At 40.5% G+C, this 15,304-nt stretch overlaps 3 protein-coding genes across 3 annotated transcripts in view; 2 read left to right on the top strand and 1 right to left on the bottom strand.

The window, feature by feature from the left end:
* Positions 1-15,304, top strand: part of LOC113467907 — a gene marked incomplete at its 3' end in the record, with an annotated part of 91,519 nt that overhangs the window by 9,168 nt on the left and 67,047 nt on the right. The window lies entirely within an intron of this gene.
* LOC103510326 (testicular haploid expressed gene protein) lies at positions 2,748-7,147 on the top strand. Its single transcript, XM_008474978.2, has 4 exons — positions 2,748-2,782; positions 5,087-5,281; positions 5,893-6,268; positions 6,837-7,147. The coding sequence occupies exons 1-4, from the start codon at positions 2,748-2,750 to the stop codon at positions 7,047-7,049; spliced, it is 819 nt and encodes a 272-aa protein (XP_008473200.1). The 3' UTR covers positions 7,050-7,147.
* Positions 7,788-10,260, bottom strand: LOC103510323 (peptide transporter family 1-like). The gene has a single exon (XM_008474974.3). The coding sequence runs from the start codon at positions 9,938-9,940 to the stop codon at positions 7,865-7,867; it is 2,076 nt and encodes a 691-aa protein (XP_008473196.1). The 5' UTR covers positions 9,941-10,260; the 3' UTR covers positions 7,788-7,864.

Below are 15,304 nucleotides of genomic sequence, written 5' to 3'. Positions count from 1 at the left end.
GGACGTGTAACGGTCTTGATAAGATCAGTAAACCCTAATATTATAAATGGAGTAAAGATTTTCAGTATTTCCAGAGAAGTTCCTTTGTATTAAGATGAAACTCTTTTTGACTGGCAAAAAAATATTCTAGGTCGACTTACAGAGATTGAAGGTTTCTGTTAAACCTGGTGATTCGCTGATTCTGGATTGCTATAACACTTTTAGGTACACTTAAAAAACACTTAAATAATTTAAAACGATTCAGAGACACATAAATTCCAATCTCATCACCTTGGGCGGTGTTGCCAAACTCAACAAAAGGAAGTAAGAAAGAAGCAAAGAAAGATCAAAAGGAAGTAATAAGAAAGAAAGAATGATAGAAAGAAAGTCAGAAAAATATCACTGAAAGACAGGAATAATAACAAAGAAATCGATTTATTTGAAAATATATTTTACATATTAAATTTTACATAGGTACATGAATATATATAATTTTACAAAAATTACCTTCCCTTGATGTCTTTCTTGGTATTTGAACTTTGACCCGCAATTTTCTTCGGTCGCGGGTTCAATTCCCGCTCGGGAGCGAACTTTATCCTAAACAGTTCGTTCTTGGAACGGTTGTCTTTGTCCTATTCTGTCTTCCCCTCTTCTTCGATTTCGGGACGACAACACCTCCGTTGTTACAGGTCCCTTTATCAAACTTCTTTCGCTTTTCCTTTAGATAACTGGTAACTGTCTCGATATTTCTCTGATTTCTCAACCTAAATGAAACAGACAGTACTACATAAAGGATAAAGGTGTATAATCTCATATGCACATCAAGTGTTGGCTTATAAAGTTGAGAATTTATACATTAAAAAAAAAGTTGAAAAAAAAAATCGTACAAAAAAAAAAAAATGTTTTTCGTGCGCCATAAACAAGTCGCCCCCACATCCTTAACGATCTAATGAGATATAGGTGCAAGCTACCGATACTAAACTCATAGGATGACGAAATTTATTGCCAGCCGTTTTATCTCGCGGAGAAATTATCGCACTCTGATTTATCGTACGAGGATTTATCGCAAGGTGATTTATCGTACGATTTATCGCACGTTGAAATCTAATTTACCGTATCGTCTATCAGTACGCGGCAAGTTTGAGGTGCTAAAGTCGTGCTGGCCCGCTTTCTTCCATTGTTCTACGCCATCTGGTATGTAATATAAGGCGCACGATTCGTTTCCTGGGTCTAAAAAGGCAATTCATCCTAGGTCCAATAATAAGGCTGTAAATATTCGATAGAGTCGATAGAGAAATGGAGGGTTAGGTGGTAAGGTCTGATAGAGAAGTGAGAAATTGGAACTCTCACTGGCAGGTACTGGTTTTTTGTCGTCCGAAACCGAAGAGAGAAGGACAGGATAGAAGAAGCCGTTCCGAGAACGAACCTTATCTCTTTGGGATAAAATCTAGTCCGGGCGGGAATCAAACCCACGACATAGCGCATATAAGGCAGACGCACTACCAAGCTAACTGTGCTGGATTAGCATAGCTGGCTTCATGTATTGTGATCGACCGTACCAATTATGTCAGTCTGGAAGAGTTATAGCGCCTCGTAACCTTATAACTCAGCGCACGATACCGTGTGAAGATTTTTAGATTTAGATTAGATTTATTTAGATTTATTTAGATTTAAGATTAGATGTGACGGAGAGTGATGAGAAGTTTTTATCTATCGATATTTTCCAGCTATATTTCAACTATCTTTATTTATACACCTACCTAGTTTGAACCATGTACATTATAGAATCAGAAGGCTAAAGGTCGGTCTAGATTTTAGCTTTTATCTTCAATCTGCTCAAATGCTCAGTCTAAACAACATCGTCAAGAAGAGATTTTTTTCAAGCAGTTTTTTCCCTCGGTCGCACCGCTTTTTTCCAAGAGGTTTGATACAGGGGACTGTAACAATGGAGGTCTTATCGTACCGAAATCTATGTGAGAAGGACAAGATAGGAGAAAGCCTGCCGTTCCGAGAACGAACCTTATCTGTTTTAAGATAGAATTCGCCCCCACTGGGAATCAAACCCACGAACTAGCGCTTACAAAGCAGAGACGCTGCGCTTCAAGTTATGTAACTAGGCCTGGCTTCATTCACTCTTCGCACATCTCTATTTTACAAAAGATCCCCACCTGTTGATAGTGAAAGCAACTCTTCAACTGTCGACCTGTTATACTCCAATCAACCTGGTGTACTGCTAACCAAGTGAAGACTGAACTGTCCCAAGTGTCCCATATTGTAAGAGAAGACATCTGGTACAGAGTCAGAGATAACACATTTCATGTCCTGACAGAAGTCCTATCAGGCTAGACTTGATCTGAGAATATTATAGGGTGTTTTCCAATTTCCTCCGTACAGATTGTACAGCAGCATGATTAATTCCTTAGGCCAGCCAATCACTATCAGGTAGACCTGACAGGTGCACCTGATCAGGTCCACCTTTCAGGTCTACCTGAAATTGTGTGTGCTCATCAGGTATCAGGTAGACCTGATAGTGCCACTTCCTTACATCATTGATCATGGTTTCCATCAGTAAATATTATGTAGTTCCTTTGAATTAAATTGATCACAACGGGGTCCATCAGCGACTCTACATAATGTTGTCGATTTAGTGTGAACGGTTCAGTCGACATCAATCGATGGCCGGTCTATGTTGTATGGAAACACTTTGTTAAACATCTATCAACTATCATTGGTCTAGCCTGTATACGGTATGTGTGTACTGTACACGCATGAATATTGAATACCCGTTGCGTCGTATGCATAGGTATGGTGAAGAATATATGCATAGAAACCAGGAATCATGAAGCTAGAAGAACCTGATGGCCATATATCACTAGAAGATATAACCCTTGGCCCGGCCGATATACTGATAGGCCCAGATCAGACTTGGTCCGGACTGGAAACCAGAAAATACATCTAGTAGTAAATAACCCAGGGGCGAGCACAGAAAGGTCCGATTTGCCCCGGGAGCGAGCTCTTCGAAAGAGCTTGAGGTTTAAGGTGTGTTCACAAATAGTCGATGACCGTCGACCGATGTGAATTCATTGTCAATCGGTGTGCATTGACATTTGACGGCCGGTCGACTATATGTGGACACATTTAGAACCATCAGTGAGTGCGAGAAAAGGGCGAGGGAGACCGAAGAAAATGTGGAAGGATTATGTGAATCAAGACTTGAGTGAGAAGAATTTATCAGAACATGAGGTACACAATAGGGCTACCTGGGAGAGACTGGACAAGAGACGTTGCGCTGATAGGAAAAGGTTAGGAAGAAGAAGAGTGCCGTGTACAGACGAGGATGGCGTTTTTCGTCAGCCTCTCAATCAGCCCTAGAGTGATCGCTGTGGACTGACATTTGGTTCTGGCTACATAGATTTTACGAGTGGATGCCCTTTTGCACTCAAACTTTGCTATTTAGAGTATTTAGCCTTGTGCCTTGTATTATCGTTTGTAAACACCGTTAGAAGGGGGACCATTGTTAAGGCTAGTCCTGGGGCCCGGATTGCCTATGATTAGACCTGAAATAACCCGGCTTGGCTCGGCAGGGGGCTAAATAAACCCTGATGGTTCTCACTACGATATTTACTGTGAATTACTGTGGATGGTATTATGTACCTACTGTGGTATTTAATTGAGTGACTGTGTACTGTGGATGGTAAATGTTGGTTTAGTAGAGTGACTTACTGGCGTATGAGCTCATGTTGTGTCTATATGAATCAGTCGATTTTCTATTTCTTTATGGATTTTGTCAGTGGCGAAGAATTCCATCTTCTGAGTTGGGTACTTACTTACTTTATTTTCCTTGGCCGCTTTGACCAATGAACGTGTCAGACACATTTCTTCCAATACTCTGCAACTTGAATCGCCGCATCTTTTGCTAGCAGCAGGTCTTATTCATTGTAGGTAACTCCTACATTTTGACAAACAAAAAGTAGTGTCAGTGGCAGTCCCTATACCAAAATTCCCCTCCGTTATTGGTCGTATTTTCCTCTCGGAAACGGAAACCATTCAGATGGCGTGCCATTTTGGATTTTCTATGGTTTACTACAGGCACTATCACACCAAAAGAGGGGAAATGAGCTTCAGAAGAGGGGGAAAGTCCAAAAGGAAAATACGAATATTCTCATCTGAAGACAGAATCCCACTAGTGTTTGCTAACTTCCCAACAGATATCATCAATGCCGCTACTGACGGAAGGCCTGACTGTTCTGAAACCTGTCTGAGATTTGATGAATGGTAGAGCAGTTGAGAAGTTAGCTGCTTTTGCTGCATGGTAGGTATAAAAGTTGGCAGAGATTCCTGCAGCATCTTCTCAGATTTCATTTTGGCTCGGCCGTTTAGAAACAGAAGTTACCACGTGAGATCTCAGGATAACTAGATGAGAAAAAAAAAAAAAAAACTGATATAAGTCCATTTTTCAGGAGGTTTGATAAAAGGAACTGTAACAACAAAGGTCTTCTCGTCCCGAAATCGAATAGAAGAGGACAGGAAGCCCCAGCCATTCCGAGGACGAACCTTATCTGTTTTAGGATAAAGTTTGCCCCGGGTGAGAATCGGACACGCGACTTAGCGCTTACAAGGCAGACGCGCTACCAACCAAGCTAACTAATAAGCTGTGTCCATCTGTCCATACATAGTTGACGGACGGCCGTGTACTATGTTTAGAAACAGCTTTAGACTGGTCAAGACAATATCATATTATGTGGCCAAAATAACGTGTTTTACTGATGTTTTTGCTTTTGCCGTTTTTTTTTTTTTTTTTTTTTTTTTTTTTTTTAAAGATGAGCGTTTTACCAACGTTTTTATTTCGTAGCAGTGAAACAACTGCTACGGTACCTTAGACACATGTGGTCAGTGTCGTACCACACACTATCAGGTAGACCTGACAGGTACACCTGATCAGGTATACCTGATGAGGACAAACTATCAGGTAGACCTGACCCTATCAGGTATACTGTTATACACCGTATACCTGACACCTGATCAAGGCAAGTGCACTACCCTCCAAGCAAACTAAGCTGGCACAACTTTTCCCAAGGTAAGACGCAAGCTTTCATTTCGCCTGCAGGTATGAACAAAATTCCAAGCCCAAACCTGTGCCGCCCAAACCAGAGTTGAAGAAGAAACGGCGCCGCACCAAGCCAAGGTCACCGGGCGAGCGACGGAAATGGGAGAGAGAGAATTGCCGGCCGAAACCAGTTCCAAAGCCGCCCAGCTTTGCTCAGGATATGCCGAAAAAGTCCTACGACGAAATGCTGCCGAGGTTAGTGGAGCTTTTAAGATGAGTATACGTATTTTGTTATGCCCCTCTGTGCGCGAAGAGGTAGCACAGAGGCCATTACTTACTCTTTGACGGCGCCACCACACTGGTTGCCACGGGCCACTTATGTTTTTCTAATGGTTATTTGAAAGAAGACTTCTGACTTCTGAGCTAAATTTTGCTATTTCTTGATAAAAAAATACCAAGAATTAAAGAGTCGGTCTCCCATGTTACGGGGGATTGAGGCGAAAGCTGGCAGGTGCCCCCTTTCAATCGCCCACCAGGGGTGGATGGAGTGTTAAGGGAGACGTTTTAATACATGGGTTTCTGTTTGTAAACATCATGGAATCTGCTTTGGGAGTCAGGGTGCCAATGAAAATTCAAATCTCCTTGGCGAAAGTGCCACAGAGAGGGATAAAGGAAAAGGAAGTTTCAATTGTGTTAAGCATATTTAAATGCTTGTTACAAAAATCGTTCCCTGCTTAATACACTACGCTAAATTTTACGACTTGACTTGGACTCGAACCACCAACCTTCAGATCCAAAGTCCAACGCGTTAACAACTGCACCACTGAGGTTGGTCGGAGAGGAATAATAAAACACGGCTTTTTTAGGTTGATAGAACTCTCGCGCCCCACGCGGATCTACGAGAAGTCGCCTCCACCGGACTACGTCAACCGCAAGTCCTTCGACTACGTCATGACGGAGCGGATGGAGGCGCTTGCGAAACCGCGCGCCCTCGATCCGGAATACGTCAAAGACCTCGAGTACGATTTCGACGAAAAAATCGAACGCGCGCGCCGCTACAAGCCCACAGAACGGATCATCAAACTGGCGCAGCCAAAACCGCATCCGCCCCCGAAGGAGGAGATCAACGAGTTTGCGTTCACGGTGAATCCGGCTGCGTTGAAGTACAAACCGACGCAACGAATTCTGGACCTTGCGAAACCGAGGATGTATGAGGAGGAGCCGGAAGTTGATCCGTTTGCGGTAATCTTCCGTGCCCTAGGGGGTACCACAATAATCAAACCATGAATCTTTGTGGTAAAGCAGAGAGCTTTTTTCAGAACTTTGTAGGTATCACAGCATTACAAGTCTTTCATTTACTCAATCATCATAATTATTATCGCTCGTTTTTGACTTGTAATGCCGCCACTGGTCGCTATAATACCTAATAATAATAAAACTTAAAGTCGATCCAAACAATTATGCTAAGAAGTCTATTAGGAGTGAAGAAGGGGGTACCATACAGGGCCGTATTTAGAGGAGGGCGAGGGGGCCCCCGGGCCTCCCCTTCTTGAGCTTCATTTTTCTCCTTTACTGTAGGGCGTAGGCCAAACTCCGAATTCGTCAATCCTATATTTGAAAGAATTTGTTGTAGAATTTGTTTAATCAACTAAAGAATTAGTTGATTTTTTCCCCTTTAAGGCGCTTTAACTTTAGATTGGTTGATTAGTTGATTGACTGGTTGGTCGATTGATTGATCGGTTGTTTATGTTTGATTGGTTGGTTTGTTGGCTAGTTAGGTGATTGATTTGTTGGTTTATTCTCTTCGAAGGTGAAAGAAAGCGCGAAGCGGTACAAAATGACCCCTCGCATGGAAGAGCTGGCCAAACCGCGGGACCGAGCGGCCCCCGGCCCAAACCCGTGGGCATTTCAAGTGAACCCTCAGGCCCTAAAGTATAAAATCACCCCGAGAATGATTGAGCTGGCCCAACCCAAGAAGGACCCGATGTTTGCCAAGCATAACTGTTTCCGAGTGGTCAAATGACGAATTGTGCTAGAAATTTGTGAAGTGGTGTTACAAATTGCTAGAAATATGTCACGTGGTATTAGTGATTTTGTAAATAAAGTGAAGAAAACCCAGCCTAGTTAGCTTAGTTGGTAGTGCGTCTGCCTTGTAAGCGCTAGGCCGCGGGTTCGATTCCCGCCCGGGGCGGATTTTATCGGTAGTGCGTCTGCCTTGTAAGCGCTAGGCCGCGGGTTCGATTCCCGCCCGGGGCGATCTACCTTGTAAGCGCTAGGCCGCGGGTTCGATTCCCGCCCGGGGCGGATTTTATCCTGATGGGATAATGTTCGTTCTCGAACGGCTGGCTTTCTCCTATCCTGTCTTCCTTCTCTCTTCGATTTCGGGACGATAAGACCATAGCAGTTACAGTTCCCTGTCAAACCTCTTAAAAAAAAAAAAGGTAAAATCATCGAGTTAAAATGGGTTAAATTTTGCTGAAGGATAAGTAAGTAAACATTACCTATAATGATATGACTTCTGGGAACATCCTGCCTTCTGCTGAATTGACAAAGTCCACAAATATAGTTGACCAAGTCCATGTTAGTTTGTTATTATGTTTCGTATGTTTAGAAATATGATACCAGACAGCTCGTCAACCTTGTTAGGTAAAAGGATGACAAATTTTATCAACACAACGAAAATCTATTTGTGAAGAAGCATCATGATATTTTGTGGTATCCCTGATGATGTACATTAGGAAGAAAGAAAAAAAATCTCCAGTTTCAATGTATAGAACCTACTGTTGTCTATGTGTTTTGTTTTAATAGGTAACACAAATTTGGACAAGTTTCATTTGATTATTCGTGATCCTCATCTTCGTCTTCTTCAACATATTTGTATCTCATTGCCAGAAGTGCAAATACTCCCATGTCTACAACCATCAGACTGGCAAACAGTAGAAATTCGTACGCTTGATTTTCAAATATCTTTGCCTCGGCAACAATTGCTACTATCAGATTGCCAAAAGCAGTGGTCAGGAGCCAACATGCTGAAACTGCAGATTTCATGCTTACCGGAGCCTGAGTGAAAGCGAATTCAAATCCTGTGATGGAGAACATGATCTCAGCTGCTGTGATAATGATGTATTGGGGGAACAACCATAACATGCTCACTTTATTCGAGGAGTCATCTTTGAGTAACCTTGCGGTGCGGTGCTCTGGTGATGCCTCTGTATTCAAATTCAACACGTAAACATTATCGTCTTGAAGTTCCATGTTACTTTTCAAAACCTTGTTTTCCGATCTGACCTCATACACTCCCGCAGGAATACCCTCAATATATTCGGTGTAACAGGCTCCCGTTGGTAAATCTATATCCTGATAAAATCCATCGTCTGACTCTAGTGTGATCCTTTTCCCTTGCAGTTCCGAGCCGTACAGGATTTGCATCTTAAGAGATGAATTAATATTTCTCAAGTCGTGGAATTCTCCCAAACGTTTCAGATGAGCTTGTTGTTTCTCATCACGGATGAGATAATATTCCGTGATCTTCCCATCAGCACCAAGGACTGAACTTTGAAATGTTTTGTTGAGAACATACGGGCATGATGTACTCGGCTCAAACAGTGCGGCAAAATGTTGAGTACCATTGATTGGTATATTGTTCAATGCAAGCATGTCCATCGCTCTCAACACTCTTTCATTCTTCAGCGGTGAATGAAAAACGAAATCGCAATCCATGGAGTTATAAATGCGAAGTGAGAAGTGTCTATCTTGAGGTGCAATTTGTGAGTGAGCTCTTATGTTAAACTCCACAAGTGCAGACACAACAAATGACAGTGCCGCCAATAGACCACCTACCGTAAGTTTTCTTAAGGGTCTGTTCAGACCACATTTATCTACGAGAGGGTAGATGACGTATTGGAAAAGTGGAATAAATGTCAGAATCAGAAGAGGATTGATCAGTTGCATTTGATCTGGCTTTATTTCTAGTGACGTACCAAAAACTCGGCCATCCATCCTATTTGCTTGAAATGTCCATCTTGATCCTTGTTGATCAAACAGAGCCCAAAATATTGGTAATGGTACGAAGAGCAGAAGAATCCGAAGCAACGTTTTAATGTCTTCAATAGTACCCTGATCATACTTGTCATTCGCGTAATCTAACCAATGTTCCTTCGTTCTCTCGCTCTTCTTTGTTTTGAACTTGTTTTTTATAGCTCGAATGGTACATTGAAATACTTCCAAAGCAACATTTCCTTTGGGTTTATTAATTTTATACATGGGTTTTCCAATTATAAATACGATGATCGCCAGGAACATGAGGAGAGCAGGAACACCGAATGCGAGAGGGAAGCACGCTTCCTGACCAAAACATTGCATATCATGTCTGAAGATAGGTGTTATGAATGTAGAGATGAGAGAGCCTGCATTGATGGAGAAGTAAAACAAAGAGAAGAATTTCTCAAGCTGTGCACTTTGCTCTGGTACAATAAACTGATCTCCTCCGAATGATGACACGCAGGGCTTGATACCTCCTGTACCCACTGCTATCAGTAATAGTCCAACCAGTGTGAAGGTTCTCTTGGGGATGTTGAGCGGATCAATAGCTGTCACCGTGAGGAGCACATTGCCACCCAAATACACAATAGACAGAATGACAATTGTTAGAAACTTACCCAGGTAAGTATCAGCTATAATACCTCCGAACAGTGGGAAGAAGTAGCAAAGTCCTGTCCAGATGTGAAACATGACGGTAGCTGTCTTCTCATCATACAGGAGTACTAGATGCATGTACAGAGACAACACTGTTCTCATGCCGTAATAACAAAACCGCTCACAGAACTCGTTGATCACAATGAAGAAGACGGCTTTTGGATACTTTGGCTGTTCTGAAGGGGACAGCATATAGGATGATACTGGCGCGGAGGCCATTTTGAAATCACTTTGAAGCGTTCACCAGGAGACGAAATTTATTAATTTCAAGTGTAGTACAAGACAAAATGTGGTGGTATAGAGTGTTGAACTGAACTGAATGTTAATATTGTGACCACAACCGTTATGTGAAGTGTCATCAAGTCATTTGAGATTTTGTATGACCCGCTCTTATCAGGACTTTGCTATAATCACGGTCTCCCTTTAGAGGAAAATGTTTTATATTTCATAATTTTGATACTGAAAATGACTCAACCTTGTGGTATGTTTATAAACTTTTAGAAATGTAGTGCCTAGCCAAAATACAGTGTTTATCATGATGCAGTTATGTATAGGTTACTCGTCTAACACTGCAAGTTTGTGTACATTACACATATGAATCGAATAGAAACGCATGAACTGGTGCCGGTCTGACTAGTCTTACTATCACTCACACAATCACAATCACGTTATTCTCATGTGCAACAAATACATTGTGTTTTACACTGCACATTGCATGCTCAAATTAATTCAAGGCGTTCATAAGAACGTTCGTGTTGGGTGGACTGAAGTCGCGACTGGAAACGGAAACACATCCATACTGTCTTGTATTGGTGAAGACGTACGCACGTAGATCGCCTTTTCGTTTCTTCAATGCTTGAGCTTCTACTTTTCACATTCATGTTGAAACCCATGCTGGTGTCAACATCTGTTCATGTGTCCATGTCTATATTCACGTTGACATCAATTTTCATGTTATCCACCATTTGATCATGTCCATGTTTATGTTGACACTCATGTTCATGTTGTCATCTATGTTCGTGTTTACAACCATTTTCATGTTATCCACCAACATGAGACCAATACTATATCAATTGCCAGCCTACTGCCTAGTTAGCTTAGTTGGTAGTGTGTCTGCCTTGCAAGCGCTCTGCCTTGCAAGCGCTAGGAAAAAAATCTAAAAAAAAAAAAAAAAAAAAACGTAATTACCTAATAACTAGTAGTTCTGTGAACTGTAGAGTGTAGACATCTCTGACTCTTTTGCCTGAGCTGAGACTAATGCAGCCACTGTATCTACGTACTACGTATGAATGTAATTCACATGGGTATTATATCGGAACAGAAAAGAAAAGACGTATGTACCTACCTATAATAATCTGAAAAACTACATATATATCTACATACGTAGTACCTACCTATGTAAAACGAGTCACAACCTCAGAGATCTAGATGAGACGGACATCCGGTATGTAGGTAAAAATAATAATAATGAAAAAAATATAGGAAAATAGGTATGCCTACCTACTCGTAGGTACACAATACACACTCCAAAAACAACGATCTATTGATGCCCCTCCGGAAGTTATTTCCTGTAATTCTGGCTGGGGTGCATCATCACCAGTAGTAACATCACTACCACCTGTAGCATGTCATCCACATTATCTTCAACATCGAAAATTACACCTGTTTCTGAATACATCATTTCTGATTCCAATTTCATCGTTAATTCCACTACGGTCTAGTTTAGTTGATTTTATAGTGCGGTTCAGTGTGCTTTGATATTCAATAGTAGAGGACCTCAGACTTCTTTTACGCGTTTTCGAAAAAATTGTTTCCTTTATTTTTTCATTGAATTCCATTTTTCCCCGGATTTTTAACTGGGGCATTATGCAGCAATAAACGCAAGGGAAACTAAAATGTCGCTTTTTGTGCGGTTTTCCATTGTGGTTTCCTGTTTCTAAACTTTGTACCGTAAATTCAACTTTATCCGACAAAATGTTTATGTTTCAAGTGGGAAAACGGATTTGGTGATTTGTAAATCCAAAAAGTTTTTTACTCGGCACTGCGTGAAGTGAACATCCTAAATGAACTTTTTTCTGAGAGTTGGAAAAAAAGAACTTTTTTTTATTTATGGCAAAATTGAGACATAGGTAATTTAACACATAATAATAAATTACTTGGGAACTTGTGACTTCCAATCTTCCAAACTTTTGAAATGATGTCGGATACAAACTTTGGAGTGATTGGACTACCGTGGAGAAAGCTCCTGGAGTATTAGATTTTCCGGTTTGGAGTGCTGTCGAAGTGTCGATTTCGTAGATTGGCAGATTGACTGTGGACGATTTAAACGTAAGTGGTTTTTGTGCTTTTGATGTTTTATAAATATGTATGAAGGTTAATAAAATCAATATGATCTAGGTATCTATCTATTTAAATAAATAATTAATAATATGTGTACCTCGGAACGACTTTGGCATTATGTATCTTTAAGGGATTTTCTAATTACTGACCTACTTAAAAATGGAAATAAATAAATACCCAGGTACTTACCTATCTAAATCTAAAACAAATTAATGAAGGGAAAAAAGTTACCTAACCAATGTCAATGAAAGATTTAAAGTCCTGAGGTTTTTTTTTTTTTGTTTATATAAAAGTCAAAGGGCAAACCCATTTCTTTTAAACTTCTATAAAGTTGGAAGCTCTATAAACTTTTCCCCCCAGTGCTCCAACTTTTACTTCCCCGGGCCCCAACTTTTATCTCTCTTGTGATTCTTTTACTAACTATCTAAGCAACTAGGCACCTAAGTACTTTGCCATTTACAATTCCCTTGCCTTTTAAGAACGTTAATGTCTTCTTAAACGCTGTGCTAGTTAGCTTAGTTGGTAGTGCGTCTGCCTTGTAAAAAGACAGGATAGGAGAAAGCCAGCCGTTCCGAGAACGAATATTATCCCATCAGGATAAAATCCGCCCCGGGCGGGAATCGAACCCGCATAGGTGCAATATTGGGCAAGTTTTTCCCTATACCCAAAGTTCATCTAAAAGCGACAAAAACATGAAACAAAGCGAGACAAATAACCCTCAAATATGGATTGCAAATCACTTCTTATATCTCTGAAAAGGAACACAATGAACTAATGAAAATAAAGCCGTTTCATATAATGGTGTTAAGCTTCGATAATACAAAGGGATGAAAGCGGGGATATTAAGTTTGATGGACAGTGACACCTCGCGATGCCACACACAGTAAAAGTTTAGCTCTGTTGTGTGCTTTTATACAGGGTGATGGAAGTTCTAGGATACTCTAATATTAAAGGTACCTAGGTACTTTGAAAACTGAAATATCTACCTAAGAATCAGGCTCTGAAAAATCAAAACACCAAACTTCGTAAGAAAGTTAAAATTTCAAACAACAAATTTCCTTACATTTTTCATGAAGATATCATTTGGGTAGGTTTTTGTCATCTCCACCAAACATTAGTGGAGATGTCAAATTTACAAAAGTAGCAAAGTAACACAAGATTACTCGTATTATAAATTTCATCATAATTTTTTCTCTCCCTGTTCTTGTTTTTATTTTTCTTTCTTCTCTTGTGCATTTTCCTATGAAGCGATACATTCGACATTTCGTGTTAGTACCATTTAGCTCTTTGATGTATTTCATTTTCTGACAATTCTTTCTTGGGTAGGTAGATTTTCCGCGTTCCTATTCTGGTCCACCTCACTCTTCCCTTCCATTTCTACAAATTGTACTTCAGAAAATAAAACACCCACCTTATTTTCCGCACAGCAGCCCTTGAGAGAAGCTCAAGATAATCCTGCTAGTCAGTGAGCAATATTGCTACAAAGTGTGAGCGAATTATTCACTTCATCAATTGTAAATTAAAATAAAACCTTCAGATGTGAAAATCAGGAATCTGGGGGGAAGGGGGAGATGTTTATTGGTGAGGAAGTAGGTGGGGAGAGATGCACAGTTTTGCTGATAAACTGATGAGGGAGGGGTTGGAATAGCACACTACTCGGACCTTTTTGAGCACAATTCAAGAAAGTAAGCTGAAATTGAAGCTTTTGTTAGAAGCTTTTTATTATACTGTGTACGTATTTCCCCGCTTAATTTCCAGCAAGGCAAGGTCTGCAAGGGAATGAGAAATTATTGAAATTGATTAAAATATTCAAAATCGGGAATCGTACCGAATTTAAAAGACCTCCTCTAACAAAAGCGACGAAATAGGTCAATGAGAAATATTTTTACAAATGTGAGTGTTTTTACTTTTTCTTTTTTTTAACAATTCAAGAAACTAAGGTGAAATCTTTTATGTAGATAAGTATTTTAATATCGTTGGATTTAGGATCTAGTGAATCACCGTGGCAGAAGGTAGATATACGAGTACATTTCAAATGAGTTTTATTCCTAACTAGGCTTCCATAGGTAACCAATCAAATTGACAAGCCAAATTAAGGTAGCGCTCCGCCCCGCCAAGTCAAGAAAGTTTGTCTTCCCAGATACCTATACTGATTATTGCGAACAGGCAGAAAATGAAAATTTTCTGATGGAAATCAGGTCGGTAGAAAAACTAAGAGGGAGAAAATATGAAATTAAAACACTTGCTAACTGAATTAAAAAATACTGATAATGATGATGTAAAAATATAAAAATCCGTGCTTTATTTAATTTATCAGTGTCGAATCTTGGTTTGAGAGTTCGGGGGTAAAATGACTAAACCTGCTGTTAGAAATGACTAATAAGGGCGGAATGCGTAACGCCTACTATAAGGGTAACCACTGTAACTATAGGTAGTGTAAGAGCAAATTAAATAATACGTGTACAGACGGGGTCGGCGTTTTTCGTCAGCCTTTCAATCAGCCCTAACTAGGCTGATTGTTTGGGCTGACTTTTGGTTTTTCCTTCGCACTATTACAAAGTACCTAGTTTCCAATAATAATGCCCCTCTTGGGTTAACAGCTCCACCACTGATCAAGGGTTTATTTTGATTTAATTGAGCTAATACGATGCCAGATTTGTGCTTTGAATTGTCTACAATATCCGTGACACCACCCTTCTCTCCAATCAAACTCACCCCCCTAAACTTTGATCCGAGAACTTTTTATTACAATAATAGGTAATTAAATAATTGTATTCAATTCTCTTTCTTTACTTTTTTTATTTTTTCAGCTTTTCATTTTATTTTTCTTGATAGAGGGAACTGTAACAGCTTTGACAAATCAAAGACAGAAGAAGAAGAAGACAGGATAGGAGAAAGCCAGCAGCCCTTCCAAGAACGAACCTTCTCTGTTTAGAATACAGTTCTAACCGAGCGGGAATCCGCGACCTATCGCTTACAAAGGCGCTTTACCTACCAAGCTAACTAGGTTTCTTTTTCGCGTGGCTAGGCTAGGGTTTGACAAGTAGTTGGCCAGCCTAGTTAGCTTGGTTGGTAGCGCGTCGGCCTTGTAAGCGCAAGGTTCGATTAACGCCCGGGGCGGATTTTATTCTAATGGGATAAAGTCCGTTCCCGGAACGGCTGGCTTTCCTCCTATCCTGTCTTCCTTCTCTCTTCGATTTCAGGACGATAAGACCTTAGCAGTTACAGTTCCCTCTGTCAAAA

This window comes from Diaphorina citri, unplaced genomic scaffold (assembly GCF_000475195.1).
Source record: "Diaphorina citri unplaced genomic scaffold, Diaci psyllid genome assembly version 1.1 scaffold583, whole genome shotgun sequence".
In the NCBI taxonomy this organism is placed as follows: Eukaryota; Metazoa; Arthropoda; class Insecta; order Hemiptera; family Psyllidae; genus Diaphorina; species Diaphorina citri.
This window is presented reverse-complemented; position numbering and strand designations above follow the sequence as displayed.